We start from the raw sequence: 21,503 nt of genomic DNA, 5'->3' as shown, positions 1-21,503 counted from the left end.
TGTTTTGGACCAATCACGGGGTGAAGAAAAGCAAAACCAATGTAAACACGAAATTACTTTCGATTTCTCAGCTAAGTCGTTCTGTCACCGTAGATATTAAAGAAACACAAGATATTCGAACCCATTGATTATTGCAGTGACGGGCCTGACCGGTTTATTGCGAAGGAAGTACAAATTGATGTGCACATGCCTTAGACGGGATTCTTGACGTGCTATGACCAACTTCCATTAACAATGAAAAATTTACGCCTGAGAAGCTAAAATAATTGCGTGTGAAAACTTCAGCAAATGAAATTTGAACGACGCGCCATATAAACCGCGCGGAGCGGTTTATATAGCGTCATACAGGGAACCGCTCGACCAATCAGATTGCTGGAAACTCTTTGTTCAGCTCTGAAATTGTACTAGAAAATATTAAAATAGAACTGAATGTTATTAATAAATGTTACTAAAATGTTATGATTTTAGGAGTTTCTTTGCTGCTCAGCTCTGAAATTATACTAAAACAATTATTCGCCTCAGGGTCGGTGAATATTGTCCAATAATCCCCTGGACTTCGTCTAGGGGATTATTTGACAATATTCACCTCGCCTTCGGCGAATAATTGTTAAATATAGACATTAATACATCTGAACAGTGTCTAACATTTGTTGTCTACCCACTTAAGATTTTTTCACCGATTCGCTATTCATACTTCTCTTTTCTTTCAATCGTGATGCTTATGAACATGTGTCTAATATTTGTTGTCTTCTCTTTTCTTTCAATCGTGATGCTTATGTCACACATTAATCAACTAACCGATCTTTGTTCAGTTTGTCTTGTTTTAACTAACCAATGCACCCTTTTGCGCCTGACGGACCTATTTTACCGCATGATATTTCGATTATGTTTACACCACACCAATTTTGTTTTGGTTGGTGAGCGCTGACTTTATATGAATTTTGTTAATCGAGACGAAGAACCGGGTTAATCAAAGTTTCGAAGTATACTGGGAACAGCTTCAAATTTGACTTTGCCAGGTATGAGGAATTTATTTGTTTGTAGGGAAAGTATTCTAAGGCAGTTGTTCATTGTATAGTGATGCTTTATGCAAAACGGAATCAGTTGACTTTAAATCAGTGTTTTCTTTACTAATGACAAACATGCTGGCAAAACTCTTTTTGCAATGTCACCTGGCAGTGTATGCAGGCGTTAAAAGATTGGCAGGGGTGTAAACTGCTATGCACAAAAGAATTTTAACAGTAATATTTAATTAATCTCAGTTAAGCCCAACGTCTCCAAACCAGGTGTCGAAATCGCCATCTTGGAAATCAAAATAAACTCAATTTTCAGGCCTTGTATCTGTTGTGAATATGTTCTCAGATCATTGCAAGGAGATGAGCTGTTTACAGATTACCTTTTTCCATTGGTTGATATTCAAATTTCAGGCACTGTATTACCTGAGTATTTCATGCTATTTTACTTGAAAGCAAGACTTCACTTACGTTTACATAACTTTCCTTGCAATACAGTCGAATGACCACTAATGACCACCTCTCTTTATAACATAACCAAAGTAAAGCGTGCACTCTGATTGGTCAATTCAGCATCTACCATTTTTCCATGGGCGTACGCTGCTGGCGTGAGCAACTGTAAGGACTAGTTTTCCCCGCATGCTTGTTTTTTCTGGTCACGCAAGATTTGTTAAATAAAAGAAAACTCTTTTGCTACAACGTATCAATGTTATGTTATAAAACAAATGGTAACTGCCAGGTTAAGCGCCCAAGAAGCTAGAGTCGCTCTCAGCTATTGCCTCGGCGACTCTTATACTTCTTTTGTGTGTAGCAACCTCCCGTGTGCATCCATAACTCAGTTATGTATGCTGTGGTGTTTACCATTTGTTAAACAATGGCCACCTCTCCACAACCACCATTTTTCTTGGTCCTGGTGGCTGTCCATACATTCATTTAAACCTCTCTACAAGGACCTCCTCTTCACAAGGGCCACTTTCTTCTGTCCTTAAGGTGGCCATTGTAGAGAGGTTAAACTGTATCTGCAACACACATAATCTAAAGTTACAAGTTGTAGCAATGTCATTGGTGTTTGTGTTTACAGGTGATTAAGTTAAAACAATGGGGAGCAACTGCACAGTACAAGGCCACTTTTGAAGGTGCATATATTTAGTGTTTCATTTGGCTTGTCTGGCACGGCAGTTTATGAAAGAACAACGAGTAATCTGTATGCTCCTTAAGTCATACGTCTATATATCTAGGGGCTCATCTGGCTTAGCAGTGCATGAAAGAACGAGAAATAATCTACATGCATATTAAACACAAAGGTGCACTATAAATAGTTTGGCTGCACCACTTGGTTTTAGCTCAGATGCAGCAATCATCCACTATGGCAACCATTGTTAAAGAAAGGCCTTCAACATTTCTACATCTTTTCTTTTTATTTTTATGGTCATCTACCTCCATTGTTTGGAGGCACAGTGGCCTCATGGTTGGTGCGCTCGACTCTGGATCGAGTGGTCCTGGTTTGAGCCCTGGCCGGGACATTGTGTTGTGTTCTTGGGCAAGACACTTTACTCTCACAATACCTCTCTTCACCCAGGTGTATAAATGGGTACTGGCAAATTTAATGCTGGGGGTAACCCTGGGATGGACTGGCATCCCATCCAGGGGGGAGTAGAAATACTCCTAGTTGCTTCATGCTACAGAAACCGGAGTTAAGCACCGGCCTAATGGACCACTAGGCTCGTAAACAGACTTTACCTTTTACCTTACCTCCATTGTTTAGAAACAGATAGAATTTCACCCTGAATTTCAAATTTACTGCCACAAATGAAGACAGTTTCCATTGGAGAAAGTGATAGAACCCTTATCAAATTCTTCCATTGTGATGAAAACATATTTTTGTAAACTTATCAGAGCTAGATGGGTCGGCTTTAGCTCAAGCTATTTTGAACATATAGGTCTGTACACCATGACAGTTGTAATAAAAAATAAATAAATAAACAGTTTTTAACATGGAGAAACACTTAGCTAGAAGCTAGTTTACAGGTTTTCCACCAAACAACTGAAACAAATAATTCAAATTGAAAATAACATTATTAAGAATCCCAACTGGCCGAAGGCAAACCAGTTGGCTATATTACAAGCATGGCCGAGGATTTGAAACTCGGGGCTACCGTGAAACAAATCCAGGTAGTGGCTAGGGTGGGACTTGAACCCAGGAGCGGCGGATCGCAAGTCTGACATGCTGACCACTCGACCACGCTGCCTTCTGACAAAATGATCATTGACAAATGATCCAGAGATACCTAAGGCACCTCTTCTTTCATAGCATGCCTTTATGTTTAAGTCTTAGGTCTACAGATCTAGTGGTTCATTTGGCTCAGTAGTGGTCCTCTCTGTTAACACAGGAGCAAACAGGCCAAATGAGCCAGCTTGTTTGGTAGATGGTGAAAAGTGACCCTGTATTCTGTGTAGTTTAGCTAATAATAGAAACAAATTCCAAGCATCATCATGCCAAATTTCATTTCCCAGGCCTGTGCTCAAACTGTTTTAAAAATTGTCTCTACCATGTTTTTTGTTAGTGATGATGCAAATGTTTTTTTTTTTTAACATATGAATGCATTCCCCCATGAAACACTTGTTTGAAAACCTGAGATGTACAGTATCAAATAGCTTTCATAGCCCTCCCTCACTAACTATGACATAAGAGAGAGGAATACTGTCGTCCATCCTTAAAATTGCTTGATATTGTTTTGATTATTCTTATTACTCCTGGGAGTTAAAGAGCTAAGGAGTAGAAGTGCTTGTAATTTCCTAGTGGTCTTATGCCACATGCTCAACCAATTTGAAATTACTCGCTGGATTACTTCTTGAACTGTACCCCTCTCTGTCCTGTTATCATTCCAATCAAATATGAACAAGAGATTTATGCAAAGTCTTCAATTTGATATCAAATTTCCTAGCCTAATCCGAGGGGTACCCTGAGGATGTCAGATTTTGCTTTGAGGTGCCCTTCTTTAAAACAATTATCCCACTTATTTCAAAATGTAGGAATTTCTCTTTCCACATTTCAAAGCTGAGAGAGACATGGTGGCCTGGCAACAAGGGTCGCTGGTTTCCAGCGATCAACAGGTTCAGATTTGAGACCTGGCCAGGCCTGAGTTGTTCAAAGGAAGATATCTCTATCAACCGGATAAACATCAATTCTCTGCACAATATGTTTATTTAGCACTTATTTGCTGGATAGTTATTTATCCAGTGAATAGCATTATCTTCCCTTTTAAAAGCATGACCCAGGTCATAGTGCTGTGTTCTTTGGGAAGACTTTCAACACTCACTATACCTTTGTGCATATGGGAGTATAAAAAAAATGGGTACCCTCAAACTGTGAGGTACATTTGATGAAATGCTGAGGGTAGGGGGGGGAGGGTTAACCAGCATTATAACCCAGACAGTAATGCACAAAATTCAATACTTTTTCCACTCTGTGCAAATCCTTTAATCCCTCATTATGCTTGTGTGAACTGTTTCTCTTAACCTGCATCAGGGGAGGGGGAACCAGCATTGTAACCAGACAGTAATTTTTGTACAACTTTTTGGGCTACTTGACATCATGTTGTATAAAAACAGCAAACTATTATCACAAAACTTTCTCCATTTATGTCAATGTTTGTCCTCCAATTATTCCCGTAAAAAAAAAAAGACAAAGTCTTTCTGGCTTGGTGTTATGTCAGTAGATAATGTCCTTGGCTGAGAGATTGTCCTCAAAATTTCACATTTTCATTTCTTGGCCTAATATTCATATTGTAGACAATTTCTCAGCAGTGGATAGTATCAACCAACATACCAGCGGCCTCAAGGAGTTCACCAGTCTTTACCAAATAGACTAGCATCAGGAAGTGGCGGGGGGGGGGGGGGAAGGAGAAAAGCAATTATCCCAATTGGTTCATGGCATGGAAAGCTGGATAAGCTCAAGCTTGGTTGGCCACTTGGCTTTTAACTAACTTACTGCATAACTATTGATGCGCTCATTATCAGGCATGGACCTGTTTAACCATGGAGACCAGCTACCAAAGTTTTCTGAGCCATGGAATTTTAGTGACACTGTATTAGTGGTAGAGGACAAGCGCTTTCATGTACACAGATCCATTTTGGCCATCAGCTCACCTGTGTTCAACACAATGTTCCAGTCAAGCTTTAAAGAAGCTACATCAACAGAAATTCCCTTCCCAGGGAAGAAGGCAGAAAAAATTTATGAATTACTGTGTATGATATATCCATTTCCACTACAGATTTCTGGTAAGCCCTCATTAGTTTTCTCTGAATTTTAGAATAATTTGTGAACGACTGAATGACAGTGTGATTTGCACTTGAGCTTCAAGCATTCCTTTATGAGAAGAAAGGGCTATGGAGAACTGAAGCATTGACGTTTATTTGTTCAGACTTCATCTTCAATGTATTCTTACCTTGTTGTGTTTGGGAAGCATCAATTATTATAGTCATCTTGAATTGCAGTATTGCTTCAAACAGGTTGTTATTTAGTTCTTATTAACCAAGCGGAAGGTCTGTATGGGAGAATCTTGACCGACATTGCCAGTACAGACCAAACGCAGTGAGGCCTGTACCAGCGACCGAGGTCAAGATTCTCCCATACAGACCGACCTAGCTCAGTTAATGATGTTTATTATAGGGCTGTGTCTTATATGTCAATTTTTTATATTCTTTGTTCCTTTTTTTTCTAGACCGGTCTAGATGCCGGTCTAGATGGGAAAATCCAGACCACTTTCAATATTGATTTCAGCCAATCAAATTTGTGAATTCGGTAGTTCCCAGTCCTTGTGAGACACAGCCATATAATAATAACCTTTTACACCCAGCATCTGTATGTATTTTCTTTACACTGTTCTTCATACATTTCCTAAGGTGCTGACAAGGAGAATTTGTTTAACAATCAAGAGCTTCTTTAGCTGGTGATCATTTCCTATATTCTCCTGACCTTAATGTGTGATTCAGGGGTGATACTGTAAGGAGAAATTAGGTGCTGGTCACTCTTAGAGGTCAAAGTGTGCTGCTGGGAGAGCAGACAGTCATACCTGCACTTGTAAAACTAATTTGTCAGTGTTGAAATTCCAATTCCCTTTCATGATGCATTGTTTATGTCTCTGAAATCTGATTTTTGTTCCTCAAAGTCAGGGGGATTGCAAACCCTCCAATTTTCAAATCAGCTTGAGGCTATTGTCATCTTCCACTGACATTTACATTCATGTACCGTAAAAACCCGCGGATAAGCCGCACCTTTTTTCCAAAAATCGTCGCTAGAAACTGGGGGTGTGGCTTATCTGCGGGAACATTTGAAAAAGGTGTCGTGAATGTTGCGGCAGTTTTCGTTAACACGTGCGATCTAATGCCTGGTTACTAAACTTCGAATGTTTCGCTCACATTCTTGTTGTAATGCAAAAATCTATGGAAAAACTGTGTTGAATGAAGAAATTCCTCTCAACAAATACCAGAAAAAGATTAATCATTTGTCAAAGTTGGTAGAAACGATGTTCATTATATTAAAGTGCTAAAATTGTGGGTAAGACTTAAAAGTATTTTCCGTTGCAGCTAATGTTAATAGTGAGTTTACGTTCGATGAACAGTGGATGAAGAAGACTTCTCAAGACTCGACTTTGGATTTCTTTTGATTTCTTTTGATTTCTTTTGATTTCTTTTAAAAAACTCTTTTTTCCAAAATTTGAGCTGCTAAATTCAGGGTGCGGCTTATCTGCGGTTGCGGCTTATCTCCGGCCTTTTACGGTATTTTGGAAGCTGCTCTCAGTTGCATCCTCTTTTGGAGATTGTGGTGAAAGGGTTCTCCAGTTGTCTCTGGCCTCTCTATTTTCAAGCAAAGATAAACTATATGTATTTAATGAGAGCATGGTCTCGGACTCCCACCTCAGGTTGTTTTTCAGACTTCCTCCCCCAGTTAAACTTTCATTCAGTGTTCCTTCATATTAGATATTGCTCTATAGCTGAATAAAGATAGTAACTTTCTAAAGAACCTGTGGTGCTGCGTTGGTGGGAGGTACAACAAGATAACGTGGTTTTACCAACTTGATTTTATCCTCTACTTTTTATATAATCTTAACTTATTTTTCTTTTCTCTTGACTATCTTTTATTACCAATATTGTTATAATATATGTGCATATGGACTCTATATAACTTTTGGATGCAGGTCCACATCAGCCCTTGGCTGCCATACTATGTAACATAACCTGCTTTATCAAATAAACGTATTTATGTATGTATGCATGCATGCATGCATGTATGTATGCATGCATGTATGTATGTGTGTGTGTCTGTGTATATGTATGTATGTATGTGTGTGTGTATGTATGCATGCATGCATGCATGCATGCTGCATGCCTGTGTCTGTGTGTATGTATGTATATATGTCTGTGTGTGTGTATGTATGCATGCATGCATGTATGCATGCATGCATGCATGTATGTATGTATGTATGTATGTATGTATGTATGTATGTATGTATGTATGTATGAGTTGATAACATGAGTTGGCCACAGTAAAGAGTTTATAAAGTTATAGCTGACAGGTGGTCAGTGATAAAGAAGTTTTTTTCGTAAAGTCAACTTTTTATATTGAATACGTTGTTTCAGATCAGCATGATGTAAGAAGCCTTTTGGAGTTGTCCCGAGAATACCAGATAAGTAAACTGAGTGCTCGCTGTGAAGAGCGTCTCTTACAGAAACAGAGCTCGGTCGAACTGGTGATCCTGGCGCAGGAATTCTCGCTGACGCGGCTACTTGAAAAATGTTTGGCCTCCCTCGCAAGAATGAACATTCAAGAGCTCAAGAACAGTCCAAATTTCGACAATATCGAAGCGGAAAATCTAGTTTCCCTCTTAAATAATCACCTTCGCTGGCTCAAAGAACAGCATGCCCGCGAAATAAGGCAACTAAGAGAACAATTCTTGAAAGAGAAAGGTCGAGCTTTGGAGATTGCCAACGAGTTAAATAGTTGTTGGGGTTACAACAAACTGCCAATCAGAGGCTGCGCATGTGCCTCGTACACCAAGTCATGTGACAACTGTTGTACAGTCTTGGAAAAATTTGTCAAGACAAAATGCGGTGAACTTATCGAGGCATTACAACAGAACGTGTAATCTGTGGGCAAAACTGTGAAAAGAGAAGCTGTCTTGGCTTTGATAGCGACTCTCCCTTCATACTGATGAACTGAGTGTAACAGGGACTCAAACGACACCATCTATTAGCGGGTTCGAAAAAACGAATTTTGCAGAAAAGGGGCCCAATGGCAGACGTGATTGTGGTTTATTCTAACAGGCCGTAAGGGAGTATAGAGGCATCCTTCCGCGGAAATGTTTGATATTTAAAACATACACTAATGCCATTTGGCTCATTTCGGAACTCATTTCGTCGAAATGTCTTTGCCGCTTTCGAGGATTCTTAAAGCCGCTTTTACGCATATCAGTGACACTGCGTTTGCCGTCCTCTCCCTTTTCTCCCAGAAGGTGTAGGGGGGTGAACAGTGAAAAGATAATTTGGTGAGGGGAGGGAGGGAGGGAGCGCGGGCATTGTGCCTGGTACTAACTGTTGCTGCAATATCAACACGTTTATCATTTCGTCGCCACACCCACATTCCTAGAATTAATAACTTCGCTATTTTTTGGAAACTAATGCGGCCGCCGTGACGTCATAGGAAAACGGTCCATGGCTGGTGTGACATTCCCGCACAGCGGCAAAATAAGTGCGCATGTTCGGCAGATATGGCGTTTTCGGGGAGCGTTTGACTCCAATTTGTATTTATTTATTACAGATTCCCTTCACTAGAATACACAACAAATAATGTAAATTACAATTAAGGTTAATAAAAACCATAAAAGGAAAAACTGTGGAGAAGGGGACAACCAAAAGCGCTGACGCACCATACAAGGGATGCCCCCTCTAATTAAAGTGTAGTAAAACTATATAGAAATATGAAAATAGATGCCCTAATTATCTTTATCCTTAATAAAACTTAAAACATTTTTTTTAAAAGTTTCAATACTATCTGATTCTCTAATGTGATTAGGTAAGCTATTCCATTCACCAACGATACGGTTAAAAAAAACTATATTTAAGACCGTTAGTTTTACTCAAATTTGGGACAAGGTCCTGTGTGTCATTTTTCCTCAAATTATAAGCCATACTTCTGTCCTTACAAAATATGAGCCTATTGGAAATGTCTATGTCATAATGGCCATTAATTACATTGAACAAAAACGTAACATCCCTAATGAACCTCCTATCAAATAATAGCAACAATCTCAATTTAGATAGTCTAGAACCATAATCATCATCAGACCCAGTGATCCATCTGGTAGCCCTTTCCTGAACAGCCTCCAATTTGTCAATGTTACGTTTAGTATAAGGGTTCCAAATTTCACATGAATATTTCATTAAGGGTCTCACAAGACTACAATAAAGTGACCTCATGGTGTCAACATCATTTAAGTCCCTACAGGTCCTTTTTACCAACCCTGGGGCGGATCCAGGATTTAGTCAAGGGGGGTTCGGAGAATTGCCCGAGGGCATGCTCCCCCGGGAGATTTTGAAAATTAGGTCTTCGGAAACATGATTTGCAGCATTTTAAGGGATAATTTGACGGGTTCGACCGAACCACCTGAACCCCCCCCCCCCTGGGTCCGCCCCAGCAACCCTAAAACCCTATTGGCCTGAGCAGTTATTCTATGTATATGCTGGTTCCACGAGAGACTACTAGCAATTTGAATGAATTTTGGCTTCGTTTTACTCTTTTTTGGACTGTTTTTCGAAGTGAACCAAGTAGACAATTTAATGGTGCTTGTTGTCATGCAAAAGTCTTAGAGTAAGTTAGAGATCTTGGCAAGCTGTTTTAAATTTATTCAGACAGCTAAAGCGCTAGCAGTCTTTATAAACGTCGCGTAGCCATGTTACGGATGTTTTAAAAGAGGAATGTAATCGTTTGTCTCCCGATGTGGTCACTAGGGACGTGGATCGCACCGTTTTGACTGCAGACTGCTAGTCTTCTTCGGGCGATGAGGTCGATTGAGTACGTGTCATCCATACGTTGTTTTGCTCAGCTGTTATTCAAATTCCACGGCTGTGATTGGTACATCTTTCGGATGCAACCGTACTATACTGTAGAGTATAAAGGTAGATCCTGGACAAAATGTTCCATTCGTCGTTTCGTTATGGCGTTTCGTCGTTTCGTTATGTCCGCGTTTCGTCGTTTCGTTATGTCGTTTCGTCGTTTCGTTATGTCCGCGTTTCGTCGTTTCGTTATGTCGTTTCGTCGTTTCGACTTGAGTTACTTGATTCCATACACCCTTACATGAAAAATTAATGTGGTTTCTATAATTTGCCCTCTGCCGAAGGAAATGGATCCTTTGAAGAGCGACTTACGCCACAGCATAGAATTCGTCTTGAGTCAAGAAACCCTTGACCCTCCTACCCTCCCTCGACAAAAATATAGACTCCCGCGATAATTACTCCAGGGTGCTCGCCCAAGTGATTCATTCACTTTTAGCTGAAAATACGTTATTCTAAATAACTCGGACGCTTCTGCAGATTAAGTAGCTATTCTAAAGATCCATTTCCTTCGGTGGAGGGCAAATTATAGATACCGCATTAATGATTCATGTAAGAGTGTATTAAATCAAGTAACTCTTCATGTAAGTTGAATTATAGCTCCTGTTGAGTGGACAAGTTGAAACGACATAACGAAACGACGAAACGATATGACGAAATGACGAAACGACATAACGAAACGAAAAAAAGACGAACCGATGTGGTCGATGACGAGTCGGACTCGTAAACGACGAGTCGAAGAGGCCAGCCGACGAATCGAACTGACAATACGACGAAACCAACTGAAAGTTCGACGAGTCAAACTCGGAAAACAACGACTCGACATAACGAAACGACGAAACGCCATAACGAAACGACGAATGGAACATTTTGTCCAGGATCTACCTTCATAGTAGAGCTTGTTGACTTTTGAGTTACAAATTTGTAAGTGGACCATATTTTTATTTTGGTCACAAAAAAAACACTCAAATGGGTTCGTTTGTGTTGTTTTCATCTTTAGCGCGCGCCTTATGCGATCGATACGACGCACAGTAAAGTTTTGAGACGTATTTCATGAACCAAAAGTTAAAATACTAGAAAATGAATGGTGGAAAAATAGATCCCTTATTCGACGGTTTAACGTATGATATGAGCGAAAGTTTTGCTTATTGCTCGCATTTCTGCTCGTTTCGTAGAGGCTTGAAAAATACTCCGCAGCTCGCAAAATATTCGCGCTTATTGTGAATGTAAAACCATCGAATGAGGTGTATTAGTTTTTTCTTTCCAACCAAACAAAAGAAAGGGGAGCATCCCTTGTTGGCCAAATTGTAGAAAAAAATTTGCGATACGGCACCATGAAAAAAAAAAGGAAGAAATCCGTAGAATAAATGATACCTTTTGATATGTGGTCAGGATAATTTTGTCGTAATGCCATGAATTATTTTTCTGGTCATTTCTGTCAATGTTTGTGGTAACTTTTCAATCCTATCTAATTACGAAAGGATTTTTGAAAGCGAAGAAATCAAAGTGTACCCCAATTAACCCAATGTGTATTTACCTTTACTTACATCGTTTTCAAAATAAACTTTTCGAGTATTAAAGGCAGCGTATTACATAGTTGTTTCAGTTTACTTGTCAAAAACTACTCTTTATTGTTCTTTGTTTGAAGCAAGGCCGGTTAAGAGGTGTTTTAGTTTCTTTTACATATCTTTTTCAAATTTCCTGTCGTGTTCCCTTTTAACATGTCATTAGTTTTGTTTTACTGTCCAATTTCGATCATTTTAAATTACAGCATGTCCATATTGCTCAAAGAGTTTGTGTTATTATCATATCAGTGAACTAGCGGAAGCTGAAAGCCAGTGAATATTTAATGATCTAGATGACAGCTGCAAAGGTTGGATTTCCATCTTGTAGCAAAAATACAAACACGATCCCAACAGCCGAGGATAATTCGAAATAGTGACAACAGATTTTAAGGTAAGGATTCTGTAATTTTCAGTTTCTGTGGTGTTAAATATTTAACAAAAAAAAACTGGCGATGCGAGAAATATCTCAGATCACGCTATGGTTATCTTGGGAAGCATTTTTTTTTCGCGTTTGATTTCGGTTGGTTTTGACCAAATTTCTTGGTTGTTTAGATTGTGATTCTATAGAAACTCGATCGATTCCACTGGTAATTTCTTTCCACGAGAATATGTGGGTTATTATCGATTTAAGACAACGTAGTTCTTCGGAGAAACATTAAAATAAAACAATTGTGACCTTAAAAGTTCACAGTGCAGCATTTGAAATCGAGTTTCATCATGTAAATGTTTTGCTTGGGTGTGATCAGTGACCAAAACGGAAGCCGACTTACAATGATTTAATTTGGAAAGATCTCCAAGCTTTCATACTTTTGACCGTCTGCGACATTTTTAGCGGACTAAATATAACTTCAAGTTCTCAACAAAATGATTTGCACCTCTAAATTTCAGTTTTCATGTAGTTTATCGCTTGGAGTAAATGTTCGCATAATACGAAGCCTAATATTACCAACTCGATGTGTATTTGACATAAATTTTATGAATCTTTTATGGTTTCGTGAGGTGTTGGATCCGACAATTCAAATACGTTGAAATGCTAGGAAAAAATTGAAGATGGAATAATATTTAACAATTTTCAGGCCATGTTGACGCCCAGGTTTTCTGCGCTGTGAATTTCTATCAAGTATTTATGCTAAGTATATCTTGTCTCGTCTGCATACTGAAACATGCCAACATTTGGTTACTAAATTAAGTATAAAATTCGAAATGTCTTTGTTTCACTCAAACAAATTTTGTAGACGAAATTCTGTATTCGATGTGGTCAAAATAAGCTAAGAAAACAGGTAGAAATAACTCAATCAGTGTAGTTATTAGGCATTTTTTCTTGAATTCAAATGCGAATTCTGCTCTCTAATAGTGGCAGACCCTTCAAAAGACGGAAATATTGCTAAATTAAGAGCAACGGTTGTTTTCCAATTGAGAAACTTTCAGTTCAGCAACCATCTTTAAAGAGGGGTAGCCACTATACTTAGAAAATGGCTACATTTGTCGCAAGTAAGCTAGACTCAACAAAATTGAAATGATACAATTTGAGCGGCTCCGCCTTGAGACTGTTCCAACTTATACCTAGACTAATTTGAATATGTTTAACAACACGGACATATATTTGTCTGGTGTGGTCAGGTGTTTTATAGCTTTTAAGCTTACAGAGCGGTTATAACTTTTAACAATCAATTAATTTGATGATCACTTACTTAATTCTCATGAATGTAGTGTTTGATTCAGCAATGATACTCTTAGGAGAAATTAGACGCTCGCTTTTCTTAGGGGCTTGAGGGTTAGGCTTACAGGGCGGTTTCAAAAGAATCGACGTTAACATATTACGCTGTATAGTATAATTCTCCGTGGGAATAGTATTTTTATTCACATCTTCGTGTGACACGGTTGTCGACACCGGTTGATGTTCACATATTGTCTAAAATTGCAACCACCTCTTTGAAATGGGACTGTCGTAGAAATAAGTTTCGTGAACATTTTTCATTTTAAAAGATGATACATTCCCTATTGTTCAATTTAAAAGGTCAAGTCACTTTTTAGTATCGCCTCAGGGGAGGGGGAGGGAAGACTTTTGGGGGGTACCATATCGCTTTCAGGGAGAACGGTGGGAGCATCAGCTGACGCCAACACAGTATAAAGGGGGGGGGGGGACTATAGAGATAACTAATTATCAAAGAGACTAATAGGGGGGTCAGGTAAGTTTTATTCGTGACACTACCTAAATTCTCCGACACCCTTCCCTCCGGCGATAAACAATGATTAGCCTCTTATTTCTTATTTTGAGTCGGTAATTTTAACATTAAGAAAAACTCTTTTGTAATGTTCATTTTAGTTCACCCAGGCCAGTTATGGATGTAAAGGACATTTTGTTATGGCGAGATGTCAAAGTGACTGCAATTGTATTTGTCAGCGGTTTTGTCCTCCTAATCTGCCTGACACAGTTCAGTGTGGTCAGCGTTCTTACAAACATAGCACTGGTTTGCCTCGCTCCTATGTTAGCCCTACGACTGCTGCTGACTGCAAGATCTGCGTTTCTCAGAACTGAATTTGAACACCCTCTCAAGTAAGCGTTTGTAACTATTCTTTGATGCTAAACACACAGAAAGCTGGAAAGAGTAGAGCTGGGTAGAGTACATCAAAAGGATGATTTGCGCATGCGCCTTTTGCACATTGCGTTGAATCTTCGGAAATAAAAGTAGTTAAAACGACCAATCATGCATAACAAAAGTGAATCATAACAAAGAGTTCAAGAGCATTATTAGGGAAGACGCGTAAGAAAACTTACGCATGGGAAAACGTTTAAAACCAAATTGCGCGCACTTTGCATTAGTTTCTCATCTGCTTCGTTAAGAAGGCTAACACAGGGTTTTCTAGGCTAGTCATATCGAGGATGCTGCATAATGAGAGCAAAAGAGAAAATCTTTCCAGCGCAAAAGGGCATACTTGAGCGTAATTATGTTGTTTTCCTAAAATTATTTTATCACGAGAGAAATTGCTTCTGATTAAACGCTTCCCAGTTCCTAGTCTTAGCTCCCAAGAGTATACAAGCAGGGTACATGCCGCTTTCAGAGATTAAGGACCTGTTTACATGGAAGTGGGGGACCCAAGGTGGGTGAGGCAACACGCCTAAGTGGAGTAACCCACCTTTTCATATAATTTCTTAATTCATCTTGATCACGTTTACATGATAGGTGTGGTGACCCGCCCAAGCGGGTTGCCCGGTCTGCCAGGTAGGGTATCCCTGTCAGCCGGGGTGATAATTTTCCATGTAAACATCTCAAGATGGGGTAATCCTCCTAGCCGGGATTTCCTTCATGATAAAAAAGCTCAAAAGCAAAACACGTGTGTTTTAAAAATTTGTACATTTCCTAGCCGTCCCATACAGAATTAAAACGTTAAAACACCAGAAAGAATTAACCTTTCGTCTTTCTTGAGACGTGAGCTTGGGACCCTTGTGCTTAAACTCCTTAATTCCAAGCACAACAACAATCTCGAAAAACTTCATCCCAGCACCCTTGGGCTGCATGATTGGATGTGAACGCGTTTTATTTTTTGACCACGGCTAAGCGGGTTACCTCACCTACCTGGGTTGCCCCACCTCCATGTAAATAGGGCCTCACTGAAGCCCACACTAGCGAGTTGGGTTTCCTCGTTAAATGTTATCATAATTATCATTAAAGGATGAAGCAAGACAATACGTTTAATCCTGGGTTTCTCCTCTTATTTTCTATCCAAGGGCGTATTTATCTAAAGACATAGAGGTTTCCAAAGACAAGGCAAGTATAACTGACATAATGTACTGGTTGACAAATCGACAGTGGTTTAGCGTCGTCTGTATTCTTATCGACAACGATGTTCGTTTTCACAATAGTCAAAATGTCGTGGACTCACGAGGCGCAGCCCCTCGATTTTTTTTTACCACGAATTCGACATTAAATAAAACGGATCTTTCAGAGTGTGACACGTTGGGTAACACGCTGAAGCGAGCAGCGTTGTTTGTACAAATATCTACAACAGAAAATTGGCCAATCAGATTGCGACATTACTGCCAATTATGGTAAAAATTAAAGTATCGCACAAAAAGAAATAAGATGAACGATTCGTCTGGAGGCTAATTTCCGAAACTTTGACCCTTTAACCCTGACTGGCTTCTATTTTCTCCTCACACTATCACCTTTGAATTATATGTAAAGGTCATGAGAATAAAGTAAATGAACACCGGTCAATTCAGGAAGCTCCTGATTGGTAAAAGTTCTCCTTCTCAGTACCTTAGGAACAACCTCGTTCCCAGGGTCTCTCGTCTTCCCTCCCTCTGAATAGGCCTTTATAGATGATGCTAGTAAAAGTAGCATATTATGCTAGTAGCATTGCTTTTTTTGGCGAAATTATGCTAAAATTATGTTCTTTTTTCCAAATTATGCCCTTTTTTTTTAAATTATGCTCTTTGAAAAAATTGCAAATAAGTCCAAAAAATACATTTTATAATTAGGAGCAGTTGATCTACAAGAAAGAAACGCAACAAATCCACAATGAAATTCAAATAAAGTTGTGGTTCATGTTAACATGCACACTAGTACTAGACTATACATGGCCAAAAATGTGACTTCCGGTTCCGGTGCACCCCAAACCCGGGCTCAGACCGTTTCAGACGCCGCTCAGTGACTCACAGTGAACTACAGATGCTACTACTTGAACTAAAACTTAAAACATCGAAAAACGTCACCAAGTGCTTGGGAGTAGAGATTAACAATGATCAAACTGTAGTATCAAAAGTGATCCGATAATTCTCAAAATATGCGAATTATGCTAGCATTGCTACTTGGCAGAAATTATGCCAGTTTGCTCAAATTATGCCAAAAATTATGTTAAGCCCCGTCTACACGAGCAATTTTTGTGTGGCAACTGTACGTATGTGGCAATTTTTATTTGCCCGAGTAGATGGCTCGACAAATATTTGTTGTTAATTTGCGTCAGTAATAATTTCGCACGGCGGAGATGCTCATGGAAAGGAAAAAAGAAAGATGGCGAAAGTCAGAAGACGTGCCAGACGTGTTGCAGCTTTAGGCGCGTTTGTCACATTTTATGTGGCATCTCGTCTACACGGACAATTTTTTTATGTGGCAATTTTTATTTGCCACATAAAAACTAACACGCCAGCTTTTCAGCAAATGCAGTTGTCACATAAAAATTGGTCATTTTTCATCATCTACACGGGCAAATAAAAATTGCCACTTAAAAATTGTCATATAAAAATTGCTCGTGTAGACGGGGCTTAAAGACCTACCTCTGAAGCTACAAGGAGCAGGAGGACGAGAGACCCTGGGAAAGAAGTTGCCTTAGTAAATGTATAGAGGACAGTGAGGAGAACATTTAAACAAATTTAAAGGGTTAGTTAGTAGAATAAAAGCAGTTGCCTGGAGAGGAGAGATAATTTACAAAGTTAATAAATTTTAGTATGATAAAGTTTATGAACTTTTTCAAGATTTTCCCTCAACAGGCGGATTTTGTCGGTGAGAAAGTTTCTGGGTTTGCCGTTGCCATGTCGACGAAGCTGAGAGCACTCTTTCTTGTGGATGATCTGGCAGATTCACTGAAGGTTTGCTTTCATTCTTTAGAGCGAGTATCGGATGAGGGTCTTATGACCAAAAATCAGAGTGCTGAAAGTGGTCAATCAGAACAAAACTATAATATCGCGAGGAGTTTATCAGAGCTAAAAGCTGTAAAAATACTGTGAGCGCGAGAAAACACGAGTGAACAAGTCGCGAACGGGTTTGGCTTTGCACCTGATTGGTTGAGAATTTTGCAGTCTGCTGTCGACACTCATAACCAACTTTACCTCAAAAAAGTCCCGTACCGCTCACGTGTACTTCAGCACCTACACGTGCGTTGAGCGCGTATAATTCGTGGGATTACACGCACTTCCAGTGCGTTTAGTTACGCGCGTGCAGTTAGAGGAATACATGCCTGCAATGCTTGACGTGCAAATGCGTGTATTTTAATACGTCTTTTGTCATTCGCTACAGGCGTATGCGTGTGCTCGTTTACAAAGATGCGATCCCTGAGAGAATTTGTATTTCACTTGACTTAAGGATTGATTTAAGTTGATCATTCTGAGAAGGCTGATATGGAGCTACCCACGAACTCAGTTTAAAGTCCCTTGTTGGAACTTAGTGTATGACTCCGCATGGAATACGCTGAATATGTAATTCCATTTGCACTAGACCACGCAAGAAAATTGTGGCTGACTTCGGCGGGTGTCGTTAAATCAAAACTTAACTGACTAAACAGAACCAAAGGTAAAAATAAAAAAGAACCAGTTAGAACTTTCTTCAAAATGATATATTTTTTCTTTTAATTTCTCAGCTGCTAATAGCCTTGTATGTTATTTCTTACGTGGCTCAGTGGTTCAGTGGCATTACTTTGACATTCATCGGTAAGTTCAAAGACTTATTTCCCCCAGTTAGGCTCTCTCTACAAAACTGAAACCTCTCCTGGGAAAATAGGAAGCATGCATGGGAGTAACTTATCGTTAGGTTACCAGCTACGAAGGTTTAATCCAGACAAGAGCTATTATTAGCGCTGCACTCCGCCCGCGGGATGCGACGAGTCGGGGAGAGGTTTTCCGGGGGTCTGGCACTAATTATAAGAGCTAGACCATTTGCAGAGTTCTCTCCGGTTAGCGTTGCTCAAGGTCTTATACTTTCCCAGGGGGCGAAAAACCGCTCGTACTGGGGTGCAAAAGATGAGGGTTACTTGCAAAGGAGACAAGGGCCCGCCTTTTCATTCCCGAAGGACTTTCAATTTGCGGAGTGCATTTTGATGAAGTATCCTGGCACTAAAGCAAGAGCAATACCAATGGCCAATCAGAGCAAAAGGCTAGAGAGAAAAACTCCTGGTAAACACGTGCAGCTGACCTTAAGCGCGCGAAAGCGCGAATGGCTAACATAAATCGAAACTGGATATGCTTAGTGGAGAGAGTAGTGTGACTTTTATAGACGGAACACAAAACGTAGTAAAACAGAATCAGTGAAATCTCACATAGCTCGCGAAACTCCAATAAAATTTTTTTCAAGTTACCTCGTTTTGTTTTGCAGCATTTATTGGAGCCTTTACTATTCCAAAGATTTACGACATGTATGGAGTAAGTATTCAGATCTATACGTTTCTATTTGTTACTGAAACCTTAATTTCATCTTATGGCATAATTGCACTATAAAGCTTTAAGAAACTAAGTTCTTAAATTTTAAATTCCACTTTGAGTCAAATTTGTATGAGAAAACTAGGTCGAACTTGTTTATTTCAGTTACATTTATCTGCCATCTAAGTAAAGTGCTTATTAAATTAAGAATTTTTTTTCATCAATTTAATTCCATCTTTTTAGACGGAGATCAACTCGTGCCTTGGAAAAATTAAAAGTGCTGTAGAAGATGCCACTGGAAAGTAAGTAGAAAATAGGCGTTTAGATGAGAGTGGTGAAAAGGATTTATACATAGCGGTGATTAAGCCCAGAATTAATACTCGATGCGTAAACTTTACAGAAAGGCAAAGTAAGGGGAGATTTGAAGTTTTCCCTTTCAAATTCATGACGCGTTAAATACTGTTTGAATACACGTGATGCGAGAAGAAGGGGTCGGGAACCCCCTCCCCTCCCCATTGCTACCCCTTTTTAAAGTAGGCGGTAATAGTCCATTTTACAGCAGTTGTGTGCTTAGTTGCCAAGCCTTTTAACGGGAGTGAGTCTTGGGGTGACCTTGTTATGATACAAACCTTGCTGCCTTTCAAATGTAAATCACTTTGTTATCATGCTAACTAGATACATATCTCTATCACGATAAGGTCACCTTCAGCCTCACTCCAAATCAAAGGCTTGGCAACTAAGTACACTACTGTAAAATGGTCTATTCTAACTTCTGCCCAAACCTCGAGTAACAATGGGAAATACTCTGTCCTTTTGTTATCAGCCTGCTCGTTTTTGAAGCATTATTGGAAAGCCCTTGCGTACTTGCGCGTGGACACTTTCTGCCAAAATGTTTCGCTGAGTAATGTGTTCCAGAATAAGAATTTCTGAACATTTTTGGCCATCAAAAGTCGCCATATTTAAAGAGACCGTTAGGTTTTTATCAATACCTAAATGTTCCACCCTTGTGACAGTTTTTTGCCATCTTTAGGTTATTTTGTAATTGTTCCCACTGTATTCTGTTTTTCGAGCTCGTAAAGCAAAACCGATATAAAATACTAGCAATTTTCAATTGAATGTCGAAAGTAATCTGGGATTTCCTGGGTTTTGCTTTCTTTGCTCTGTGATTGGTCGAGAAAACACGCGTCACATTCTCAACCAATCAGATTTAAAACTAAAGAACAACAGATTCCCGCTCGATCCCTCGCGTTTTCCCGCACTTTAGACAGTTTCGGTGTCTTTACTTTGAGTTTTCATTGGCTCCTAAAGGTAATTTTCTTTCTTCTGGTTGGCCCGTTGTGATTAATTTAGTTTTAGTTGTTCAACACTCAGTTGAAAAACTGTCTTACCAATGAGTTCGGTCGCTGGAAATAGGAAATGATATTTGACTCTGGGTAAGTGAGGCGCACGCACCATGCCTCAGACTTTTATCGTTTTTCCTTTTTAGAATTACTTCCAAAGTGCCGAAAGGAACGAAGAATCCTGCCGACAAGGAAACTCAAGAAGAAAACGACAATGACAAGAAAGTATCATGAGTGAAATCACTTACTTAACACTTTTGAAATTAGTAGGATCGTTTTTTGAATGTTAGCAATTATTATGTACGTGTCTGGTTTTATTTTTCTGAACTAATTCTTCCTCTCGGACGCTTTTCATCTAGTTTATTAAGCCATTCCGTATATTTATCTAGTCAATTTTTATTTATTTTTTTTTTATATAGATATCTAAATAATTCATTTGTTGCCTTTGATGGACTATGTAAAATTAACAAACTGTTCGCTGACTCAGTTTCGTTTCCGGGGCAGCTCTATTTATTATAGTTAGCGGGGCTCGGGGCGGAAATGCGCCAAACTTGTTTAACTTACTTGTCTTAAAAGGTTGTATCTTAGAATACTTGCGTCCAAGACATAGAAGTGTTTGATAAAAGTCGGCTGAGCCATAGTTAAAACATGAAAAAGGGTCGTATTCCTTAAAACACGACACGTTAAGCCAGGATAACATCAATTTTTTTTACTTAGTTTTAAGGCTGTGCAGACAGTTGTACTGTTTTTCCTTACAAGCGCACTGACGTAACCTTAAAACTTTGGTCGTAATTTCTGCCTTCATTCAAGGGAAATTGAAAACTAAGTTAAATAATTGATCTTAGATGAACACTAATGGGCTTTCGAGCAACTTGTCGACCCTGAATGATTGATTTTGAAAAGAAGAAAAATCGTTTTGTTTTAATCGGGAACACAGAAGATTTTAAAAAGTTGGATGGCACTAGCGGATCATTAACTTTTCCTCCCGGAATGATTTCTGATGCACTATAGTAAGTGATTTCAAGAACAGATTACATTTACCGAGAAAAATTAGCGTACGAATAACATTTCCCAAAGAGGTATAACCTCAAGTGTATGCTTGGCACTGAGCGGTGACAAAGTATTGTAAAACTCAGGTGATAAACACGCTGAAGTCATGAGAATAGAGGAATTATTAATTTGCTTCAAGACGCGCTATAAATTATTGTTTTAATTTTGCTTAAGAATATCAGATTTGAATCAAACGAAATTTAAAATCAAAATAAAATAGTTCTTTATGGTGATAGTGAAGGGTTGAATCTTTTGATTTCTAATAGCCTGTTACAAGCGTTCAGTTAGAAAA

General features: G+C 39.2%; 2 protein-coding genes across 4 annotated transcripts; both read left to right on the top strand.

Annotated features, from left to right (window-relative positions):
* Window positions 1-912: 912 nt before the first annotated feature.
* LOC111331579 (BTB and MATH domain-containing protein 38) lies at window positions 913-9,053 on the top strand. Of its 2 annotated transcripts, XM_022936722.2 has the most exons (4): window positions 913-1,019; window positions 2,095-2,149; window positions 5,034-5,294; window positions 7,656-9,053. In XM_022936722.2, the coding sequence occupies exons 3-4, from the start codon at window positions 5,036-5,038 to the stop codon at window positions 8,159-8,161; spliced, it is 765 nt and encodes a 254-aa protein (XP_022792457.1). In that variant the 5' UTR covers window positions 913-1,019; window positions 2,095-2,149; window positions 5,034-5,035; the 3' UTR covers window positions 8,162-9,053. The 2 variants fall into 2 exon arrangements, with proteins under 2 accessions (XP_022792457.1, XP_022792456.1); XM_022936721.2 differs by lacking the exons at window positions 913-1,019; window positions 2,095-2,149 and having other exon boundaries at window positions 5,003-5,294.
* A 1,712-nt stretch (window positions 9,054-10,765) lies between these two features.
* On the top strand, window positions 10,766-21,446 carry LOC111331575 (reticulon-1-A). Of its 2 annotated transcripts, none has more exons than XM_022936709.2 (9): window positions 10,766-11,048; window positions 11,947-12,080; window positions 14,016-14,246; window positions 15,420-15,459; window positions 17,181-17,279; window positions 18,047-18,116; window positions 18,778-18,824; window positions 19,065-19,123; window positions 20,308-21,446. In XM_022936709.2, the coding sequence occupies exons 3-9, from the start codon at window positions 14,032-14,034 to the stop codon at window positions 20,393-20,395; spliced, it is 618 nt and encodes a 205-aa protein (XP_022792444.1). In that variant the 5' UTR covers window positions 10,766-11,048; window positions 11,947-12,080; window positions 14,016-14,031; the 3' UTR covers window positions 20,396-21,446. The 2 variants fall into 2 exon arrangements, with proteins under 2 accessions (XP_022792444.1, XP_022792445.1); XM_022936710.2 differs by having other exon boundaries at window positions 11,939-12,080.
* The last annotated feature ends 57 nt before the right edge of the window (window positions 21,447-21,503 follow it).

This window comes from Stylophora pistillata, chromosome 11, assembly GCF_964205215.1.
Source record: "Stylophora pistillata chromosome 11, jaStyPist1.2, whole genome shotgun sequence".
NCBI classification, from domain to species: domain Eukaryota; kingdom Metazoa; phylum Cnidaria; class Anthozoa; order Scleractinia; family Pocilloporidae; genus Stylophora; species Stylophora pistillata.
Note: the sequence above shows the minus strand (reverse complement) of the source record. Positions and strands in the feature narration are given on the sequence as shown.

What these genes read in the sequence shown, in the direction of transcription:
- LOC111331579 (XM_022936721.2), top strand. Translation starts at nt 5,018, where the DNA reads ATGCGCTCATTATCAGGCATGGACCTGTTTAACCATGGAGACCAGCTA. An exon ending in ATTTCCACTACAGATTTCTG is followed by an intron (nt 5,295 to 7,655) that starts GTAAGCCCTCAT and finishes ACGTTGTTTCAG; the next exon opens with ATCAGCATGATGTAAGAAGC.
- LOC111331575 (XM_022936709.2), top strand. Translation starts at nt 14,032, where the DNA reads ATGGATGTAAAGGACATTTTGTTATGGCGAGATGTCAAAGTGACTGCA. An exon ending in TAGAGGTTTCCAAAGACAAG is followed by an intron (nt 15,460 to 17,180) that starts GCAAGTATAACT and finishes TTCCCTCAACAG; the next exon opens with GCGGATTTTGTCGGTGAGAA. An exon ending in GTAGAAGATGCCACTGGAAA is followed by an intron (nt 19,124 to 20,307) that starts GTAAGTAGAAAA and finishes TTTCCTTTTTAG; the next exon opens with AATTACTTCCAAAGTGCCGA.